Source organism: Trachymyrmex septentrionalis, unplaced genomic scaffold (genome assembly GCF_001594115.1).
Source record: "Trachymyrmex septentrionalis isolate Tsep2-gDNA-1 unplaced genomic scaffold, Tsep1.0 scaffold27, whole genome shotgun sequence".
In the NCBI taxonomy this organism is placed as follows: domain Eukaryota; kingdom Metazoa; phylum Arthropoda; class Insecta; order Hymenoptera; family Formicidae; genus Trachymyrmex; species Trachymyrmex septentrionalis.
The window spans coordinates 615918-626343 of NW_017305430.1; the positions used below are offsets into that span (position 1 = coordinate 615918).

Here is a 10426-nt window from a genome sequence, read left to right on the forward strand (position 1 = left end):
CAAAATTTAAATTTCATTTTATAGATTTTAATAATTTTTAGATAAAAAATAAATGTCAATTAACAACTACACATTAGTAGATGAAGATATTAAGTATAAAACTTGCTAATATATCAATTGCAGCACTCGCACTCTAATAAAAGGTTTATATTTTCGAAGCATTTCAGTGAAACTAAAGTTGCATCAGGAAATTTATCGTACATGTGTTGAATAGTTTATAAAGTAATTACTGCAAAACAGTTCCTCAATTACTGGCGCATTTCATAATCTTGTAACATCATATTCCACGCATATTACGGAAAATGTTCTTTTCTAAAAACCCTAGTAATGATTTCAAGGAAAACACTACAAAGAGAGAAAATTCCAGATTATATCGTAAATTCATAATACCCTTATTGTATGCCACCTTTGTAATTTATGTTAAAAATAGATATTAGTAGAATATAAATCTACAAGCCTTACTTTTCACACGACACATACACATACTCATTTGTATGGCTTATTTTATCACAATTTCATCGTGGAAGTATATTTGACGTGAAACAGAAGCAATGAAAACAGGCATAACCATTTGTGCTACATACAAAATTTTCTTTATTATATATCTTCTTATCGTTGAAACTTTTTAAAATAGATATTTATTATACATATTATAATACGTGAATATGTGCAATTAACATTCTAATCATGTGGTCAAAGTTGACGTTAAAGAAAGTCATCGCTATTGTAAAACTAAGCTTGATCCCAACTTGGTGTTGGCCTCTACCAAAAGATACAATCAAATTGAAAGTTATCTGTGCAGGAATATATCAATACTTTAGCATAATTGTGCTCTCTAGCGTGGCTGCAGGTTTGATAAATGCAATGCGAAATCACTTTAATGATCCTGTCATTATCGCAAAATCGATAAGCGTTCTGTGTCCCGCTATACAAGTCGTTTGCAATATTATGTGCTGTAGAATTAATTCTTGTCGCCTACAAGTAATTATTATGAGCATTCATTAATTATTATACATTTAGTTGTTACGTAAAAGTAAAAAATAGACAAAGTGTTATCAAGTTATCATTGTATACACTCCCTCTTTGTAAATTTATATATTTAAGATATATAATATAATCAATTCCAGTTGGTTACTTTCGAAATGGAAAATTTCTGTGAATTACTTAAACCTCGTGAAGAAGCAATCCTTCAACGATATATCAATAAATGCGTCTATTTCTACGGTGGTTCTATGTTTTGGATTTACTTAAGTGCTGTTTTCATTATGTCTGGACCTGTTACACTAGATCAACCATTTCCAACAAACGCTGAGTATCCATTCGATGTTTATCATCAACCTTTAAGATCTATTATTTTTATACAGCAGACTATAGCTTGCGTGCAAGGTGCTGCCCAGCTATGTATGAATATTTTTATGGCGCTCTTAATATGGTTTACGTCAGCAAGACTTGAAATACTCATCGAAAAATTGCAAAAAATTACAAACATTTCTGAATTAAAGAAATGTATTCAAGAACATCAAAATCTATTAAAGTAAGACACTATTCTTATTTAAGGCACAATTACATCATTAATTCTACATCTGCATACTTTTAACGTGATTAACCCGTTTTTAATAAATATGTTAGAATTAATTTTGTAATAATGAAAAAACTTCATAAACCGAATAACATTATTTTATTATAATTTATTATATAATAATCATAAGTACAAAAATTATAATAGTCATACAACTTTTGCGATAAAATAATTGTTCAAACTTATATCACATAATCTTTTTTATATCAATTGAATAGAATTTTTTGTTACATATATCAACATGAAAGAAATTAATATTAATAATTAATAGTGTTATCATTTTTATATTTTTATCTCAGATATGCGGAAGAAGTGACCATTTTAATTCGTCCTATAGCATTATCAACTGTGAGCCTTAGTACTATCGCACTAATAATAGTAGGCCTCATTTTGTTAACCGTGAGTATTAAGTTACAGCTTTTTTTAATAATATTCAAAAATAATATTTAAAAATATTTGAAAACTTTACAGTATTTCAACTAATTAAAAAAAAAAGACAATTTGAAACAATGATAAAATATATTTGTAGAATTTTAAAAAAAGATACGGAGTATCTCTGACATGTGCACAATATTTTATGTGCGTTCTTTAATACATTACATTTGTGTGTGTGCGTGCGTGCGTGCGTGCGTGCGTGCGTGCGTGCGTGTGTGTGTGTGTGTGTGTATTCATTTTTATGTTTAATTTTATATTCTATCTACATTTATACAAAAATTACTAAAAAATTTATTAATATCCTCAACAAGATATTATATATAAAATTTTTTAAGTAATAATAACAATAATGTGTTAAATAAGTCATACTGTATTACAAATAGGATCAGCCGTTGTCAATGAAAATCCAATGCGTTGGTATAATGTTTAGTGGATTATCAGTGGTATTCATGTATACGTGGCCAGCAGAACATTTGATTCATATAGTAAGTTTAATTATTACAGAAAGAGAGAGAGAGAGAGAGAGAGAGAGAGAAAGAGAGAACTGCTACATTTTGATTAATCAATTACAATAAATCAACATTATTACCCAATATTGTTTCTAGAGTGATGAGATTGGACAGGCAGTCTTTGATACGGAATGGTATCAACAACCAGTCGCTCTAAGAAAGACTCTACAGATAGTTATGTTAAGGGCTCAAAAACCAATAATTATCTCAGTACCATGTGTTATGCCCGCATTATCTTTAAAATACTATGCATCGGTAAGGAACTAAATTTTAATATGCTATGACATTGAACATGCATAACAATCACAATAATATATAATCTGTTATTGTATATATAAAATCATAATGCATAAAAGCACTTCATTGTATGACACAAATATTACTAATATAAAAATTAGAGATAAGTTACCTGAATACACATCATATCATATAATTAAATACACGGCAAATATTATATTGCCAATTTAAAATCATAAATAAGAAATTTACATATATAATTCGGAATAAATTAATATTTTAGTTGAAATATTTTATTATATAAAGATATTACGAATGTGTTCCAGTATTTGTCGACTATATTTTCCTATTTCACAACGTTACGAGTAACCATGCAAAATGTTTGAAATAGAATGAGCAAAAACATGTGCTGCTGATAAGATTGGAAAATATGCAAGCAACTATATTAAATAGCTAAAAATCAATGTTTATTTTATTATTACGCTGATTATAATCAGATGACATAGATGACACAATAAAATCAAAAAAACTCGCTAAAATTTTATTTAATAATGTATAATTACTTAAAAGTGATTCATACTTATTTTCTTATCTTTTAGTCTTTTCTTATCATTTTGTTCCATAAAAAAAAACAATTAAACATAAAATTAAAAAATTGATACATTAGTTTACGGTTGTATTTATAAACATAAAAATATCAATCAGTTCTATTAACTTCAAATCTAGATGAGAATATTGTGAACTAAATAAGAAAGGACTTCTTATCGTGGCCACTATCAAAACATACCATATTAGTAAATACTAAATTTATATATTAAACTTCAAAATCTTATGCTTTTTGTTTTGAATGCAGCGATATTAAGTATACCTTTAACACATGCATCCTTTATTATAATACTTATTGTAATACCACCTAAAGATAATAAAACTATGCCATTTGCTGAGTGCCTCTATACAAATTTCTCTGGAGATAACACTACGCGCACTGCAATATAACCGATTGCAAGTAAGAGATACATAATCTATAATAATATATCGAACCGACTTTTGATAAACCATTCTCAATTTATTTTATTCAATTCCAGAGAAATATTCAAGAGAAATTAATAAGTTAAATATTTACTTTTTAATACCATTGAGTAACATTTTTTATATACTATTCTACAAATAACTTTTTTTATCATTTCTGTTTATCCGGAGCAAGATAACATTTTCACATAAAATATATTATATACTTTTAAAAATCGTATGTAATTTCTTCAGTCATCAATTTTATTCATTTATTCACAGCATAGGTATAAATTACATATCATAAAAATCAAATCAATATTCTGAGGACCGGCATGCTTTTGATCAACTTTTTTATTTTAAGGGCTAGAACTTTTTTGTCAATGTTATGGGATTGAATGGCTAAAAAGATTGAAGACGCCACTGTCAAGTCCCGAAAGACCCTCCAAAGGTTAAACTTCAATACTTGATTTCGGAAATGGAGTGCATAATTTCGAGTGAGCGGAACCATACGAAAAAAAATTTCATCAACGGTATGCAGACGTACGTAAATACGCGACGTGTTACGCAAACTCTATAGAGGCAGTTTTTCTCGGTATATGTAAAACAATGACTGTGCTACTGATCAGATTTTTCTGCAACAGATCAGACCTTTCCAATAGATGTAAAATATTCTTTCGATGTGAACGTGAATCAATGAAAACTATTATCTTTTTGCATCATTTCGTCACAGTGCTTTTTCATCATTTGCCTCTGCAACTTTCTTCTTTTCATATGGTTTCTCACGGCGTATTTCTAAATCCTCTCACAACAATTTCGTTTGGTCATTAATATCTATGGATGCGTTCCGAATCATCATTTGTCCTTGGAGTTCACCAATTAATAAAGAAAGTAAAACGATATATTATGCGCTTCATGCGTAACTCGGAAAGCACCCTATGATATCATCGTATCCGTACATCATAAAAGAAATTATTGAAATAATAGGAAAATGCATTTTATAGTTTGTCAAAGTTAATAATTATTATTCTCTAATAAAGAAATAATTATTGTCATATGACTTATATTTTTTTTAAAGACATCTAATACTTTACATACATATTTTATGTGTTTCATGTCAAAGTTATCTCATATATAACATATCATTCCTTATTTTTCGCGTAAAATAAAATAATATATAATATAATAAAATTGTCGTGTTTTTTATTACGTTGGATTAATTGTTTTCTTAATTCCTATTAAAATTAATTTAACATGAAATTAATTTAATCATAAAAATACAGCTTATAATAATCTGTACCTTTTTCATTATAATTATATTCAATATCAATTAAATAAAACACAATTAAATAACACTACAGTTAATTTTTTGTCACGCATTATTTCAAGATTATAAGAAAATCTTTATTTAATATAGATATATAATGAAGACCATCGATTGGAATAATTATAATAAAGATATTACTTTTACACACATAGATATTCTTTTAAAGACACAACATAAAATATTTTAGGATTAATAAAATTAATTAACCTTATTAAGTATTTTGCTCTAAATTTTCTATTTCACTTATCATATAACACGCGTTATATAAAATATTGTATAATTATTTCAACGTTTAGTCAATACTTCAAAAACCGCAAAAAATACTAAAAAATTATATATGCGTTGCATTAATTTATATTTTAAAGCAAAATGTACTTTTTTCCGGCACAGAGTGACGTATGCGAAACTATAATGTGGCAGAAATTATGAAAGAGAAATGGAAATAATGAAATGTAGAAGGAATATATACGTTTAACAAAAAATCAACGTATAAATCAATATATACATCCCTCCTATATTTTATTATTTCCTTTCTTCTCTCATAATTTCTGCCACATTATAGTTCCGCACGAATCGCTCTGCCGAAGAAAACTACATTTTGCTTTAAAATATAAATGAATGTAACGTAGGTATAATTTAAGTGTTTAATATCACGCGATTTTTCTTTCCTCGAATTCTTGAGGTATGTTATTTAAAACATTTTAGTCGAGTTAGAATCGTAATAAAATTCATTATTTTCCATCTCTAATACAGTACGACATTATTAGTGTTATTATGACAGAAACATTGACGCTAGAAAAAATTATTGCCTTCTTAAAAGTAGATCTGACGTTTGCATGTTGTTGGCCACTTCCGATGAAGTCAACAAAATTTCAAAAAATTCGTGACAAGATATTTCGATTGTTATGTTGCTTAAATGGCATTATAATGTCAATATCATTAATATATACATTAAGCAAGAAGTATGATAATATGATTCTTGCGATGAAAGTGGGCTGTGAACTGAGCGCCTCTTGGCAAATTCCAATACAAATTACATTATTCACACTTCAAAGTGACCGTTTGCAAGTAAGAAACACAATGTGCTTTTGAATTTATTGTAATTTCGATTTATTTGTATCATAGATAAAAATCATAATATAAATCTGGGAAAATTAAATTTAAATTTTATGTAATATAGAGATTTAAATTTGTGCGATATAACTTACAAATTTTTCAATTATAGTTGTGACAATTTCTAAGAAAATTAAAAAAAATTTATTTAAATAAGATTTTCTTTTTTTTTATTTCAATCTTTTACAATTAAAAAATTTTAATATTATTGGCATTTAAAACAATTTAATATCGTTGTTTGAATATCACTTTTTTTGTACTATTTATAAACTTTTCTCTACTTACATCTGTATGTATTTTGTTTCTAAATTAAAAAAAACTTATTTAACAAAATTAACATGTCTTAATAATAGCATTTTAAAAAAATGTACTTTTAAATAATCTTTTTTTAAACTTTTTCATTAATATCGTAAAAGAATATACAAACAGTAATGTACATTTAGTACTAATATTTTATACTATATATTCTACAATACGAAATAGTTCAAATTGAATTATTATATTATACTTATACTTGTGCAAAGTTTAATTTGCCCAAAATTTAAAAAGTCATAATTGAAAATATATTTAGGAAATACTGCCATTTTAATAGATAGATTTAACTGGTGTACAAATAAACTTTTTTTGCTAACTCTGTTATTAATAAGAGATTACATAATATGCTGATGCAGATCATAATATACGAAATGGAAGATTATATTCAGCAAGCAAAATCAGAAGAGAGGAACATATTTCAGCGATATATCAACAAATGCAAATTATTTTACGGTACGACAATGTGTTTGATGACCATGACAGCTATAATAATGTGGTTCGGACCATTATTGTTGGCTCAATCCTTTCCAATCGAAGTTGACTATCCATTTGATGTGAATAAACAACCACTAAGAACTATTATTTACTTGCATCATATAATGGCTGTATACCAAAGTCGTACGCAAGTATGTAGCAACATCTTCGTAGCTCTCCTGCTTTGGTTCACAGCAGCAAGATTCGAGATTCTATCCCATAAATTTCAGAAAAGTACAAGCATCTCAGAATTCATAATCTGTATACAACTGCATCAACGATTATTACGGTAATATGTAAATTATGTAATGCGCAACGGCGCATAACATCTTCTTTAATATTTATATACTTATATATAGAGGTGTTACTAATCATAAAATTATCGATAACTATCGATATACTTTATAATATATCGATAACATAAATTACTGATAATATTGATTAGATATCAGTAAGTAAAGATAAATTCTGATAAAGATATTAAACTGCTCGAAAGTTCTTATTGCTAGACAATTATTTTTGACTGATGAGAATAAATCTAATTAAATGCCTCGGCCGGGAGTCGAACCCGGATCTCTTACATTCCGTAATATTTTTCGCAATAAGTTTATTACAGTTTTTTAAGATTTGGGAGAATTTGGGGGGATTATTTGTTTCAGATTGATTGTGTGAATCCGATAATTTCATCGGCTCTCAATTTATTTCTGAAATATTAATTCAATTTAATTGAATGTATATTAGATAGTAGTTCAACATCTTAACACTCGACCGAAAAGGCGCTTTGTATTTAAAGTCTTAATATTCATATAGACGGTCTTGTTTCCAATCATATTGTTTAGAATACGCTCGCCTATACATGCGTAACTCACTATATATATCGGTTATTGCGAAGAGTGTTGCTAAGGTCTCGGTAGTCTAAAGGCTCAGGACGCTCATACGGAATGTAAGAGATCCGGGTTCGACTCCCGGCCGAGGCAATATTTTTCGCAATAAGTTTATTACAGTTTTTTAAGATTTGGGAGAATTTGGGGGGATTATTTGTTTCAGATTGATTGTGTGAATCCGATAATTTCATCGGCTCTCAATTTATTTCTGAAATTTTAATTCAATTTAATTGAATGTATATTAGATAGTAGTTCAACATCTTAACACTCGGACCGGGAAGGCGCTTTGTATTTAAAGTCTTAATATTTATTAGTTAAAATTAAAAGCATACTTAACATGAGTAGCTAAGTAAGTGGCAGCTATTCCTTACTATCTTAGCCGCGTAACCGAACAATTTATTCACAATTGTTTCTGGGACGCTGCCGATTGCCATTTTATTTTAGCAAATAATATTTTCGCAGCACCTTAATTTTAGCGGATAATAAATTGAACTATGGTAGTAATGATATTAGTTGTCCCTATTATAACGACACATTTTAATGCTAGATATGTTTTAGCTGCGTAAGCTAATCTTTTCTCTGCGTGTGTATTACTTTTTATTAATTATAATTAATTCTATAATAGTGTACATATATAATAAAATTAATAAAAAAAACTAGTAGTAATTAACAGCTAATTACAGATATGCAAAAAATGTTACTATGACAGTTCGATATATTGTATTGTCATCGGTAGGATTCAGTACCATAGCAGTGGTATTTAGTGGCCTTACTTTTTTGAGCGTGAGTCATTTCTCCATCTTTTCTTTGCATATACTTGTTACATAATATTAAATTTATTTATTTTAAATACCTTAAAAATCTTAATTAAAAATAGTAGAAGCATGTGAGAGAATCCCGTTTATAAATCGACTGCCTGCAGTATAGTTTGCCTACATAACTTTTGTCGACAGTTCGTTTACATACAAAAATTATTGTTTACAACTCAATTGCTTACATGGCTATGCTATTCTCTGCTTTAAAAACACAAATTCTGTTTTAAAACACAAATTATCTGCTTTAAAAACATAAATTCTCTGCTTTAAAAATACAAATTATTTTTTTACTTAACCTTAATTTTATATTTGTGCGCAGAAGTGCTTGTAGACAACCGAGCTGTAAGCAATAATACATGTAGGCAAATATGACTTCAAAAGATAAATAATAAAGAGCATAAATATGACTTCGTTTCTGAAATTTTTATTTGTATGCAAAAGTGATAGGCAATGGAGCTGTAGGTAATAATTTTGTATGCAAACTGTCGGCAAAAGTAATGTAGGCAAACGATGCTTAGTAATCGAATTATTAGTAAAAGAAGTTATCTCGAAGCATATTAATTTTAAGTTAACACATCTAATACAAACACATGTAATATTTATGTACTTAGTATTATGAAAATTAGATAAATAAACGCGACTTAGGTATTACATAATTTACTAAGAAAAAAAAATTAAAAATTATTTTATTAATTTAGAATTGTAGACACTGTGACTAATTTTTTTCTTTATATCACAAAAATAATCTAAATTAATTTGTATTACTTATATTAAAATATTATCTTGCACAGCAACAACCATTAACTATAAAAACCCAATTTTTTGCCATTGCCGCATCCGCACTTATAGAGGTTTTCATCTGCGCATGGCCAGCTGATTATTTATTGCGCACGGTAAGACATACTAGCCATATAAAACATAAGAAAAGGCATAAAAAGAGTTTATATTAAAAAAACAAAAAAATTAAAATTGCAATAAAATAAAAATAAAAATACAAAATATGTATAAATTTTAGAATAAATATATAGATGATACATGATTTCTTTTAATATAATTGATGGAATCTATCATCACATTTTTATCTTGTGAAAAAAATACATATTATATTAATGATTGTGTCTTTATTCTGGATAAAATTTTCTTATAATGTTTTCTTTATTTTAATATTTCAGAGCAATGACATTGGTCATGCTGGATATGAATCGTCATGGTACAGTAAAGATATATCTTTACAGAAGAATTTATTACATACTGTGTCGAGATGTCAATATCCTGTAACTCTAACTGTGCCATGTCTGCTACCGACTCTTTCACTTAATTATTATGCTTCTGTAAGTCATATCTTAAATTAGAATATTCACAGGAGTTATTCTCAGTGGTTCAATTAAAATTCAATAATCTTATATATAATAATTCATAAAAAAGATTATTAAAAAAATGTCGATATTCGCTCCCAAGTATGAAGTAGATTAAGGTAATCGGCAATCTTTACATGTACAATTCTAGATAGAATAATTATTTTGCAATTATTAACATATATATATGATTGTCATTTTTTATTATTTTTAAGTCATTCTAGCAATGTTTCCCTTTTCGGAAAAGTTATTATTTCCTGTCATTCATAATTTCAATAATTTTTCAGGTCCATTTATTTTATACTTGATAGCAAAAATCGGCAATTTTTAACATTTTTCTTTATTATTATCTTTTTAAACATAATAGTTCATTAT

The 10426-nt window shown here is 27.4% G+C and overlaps 1 protein-coding gene across 1 annotated transcript in view; it reads left to right on the plus strand.

Annotated features, from left to right (window-relative positions):
• Positions 1-10426, plus strand: part of LOC108749161 — a 42616-nt gene that overhangs the window by 22765 nt on the left and 9425 nt on the right. The window contains exons 2-6 of the mRNA XM_018487696.1: positions 1365-1534; positions 1879-1978; positions 2398-2499; positions 2620-2778; positions 9869-10027. Of these exons, the coding sequence (XP_018343198.1) occupies positions 1365-1534; positions 1879-1978; positions 2398-2499; positions 2620-2778; positions 9869-10027 (690 nt within the window). The remainder of the gene's footprint in view (positions 1-1364; positions 1535-1878; positions 1979-2397; positions 2500-2619; positions 2779-9868; positions 10028-10426) is intronic.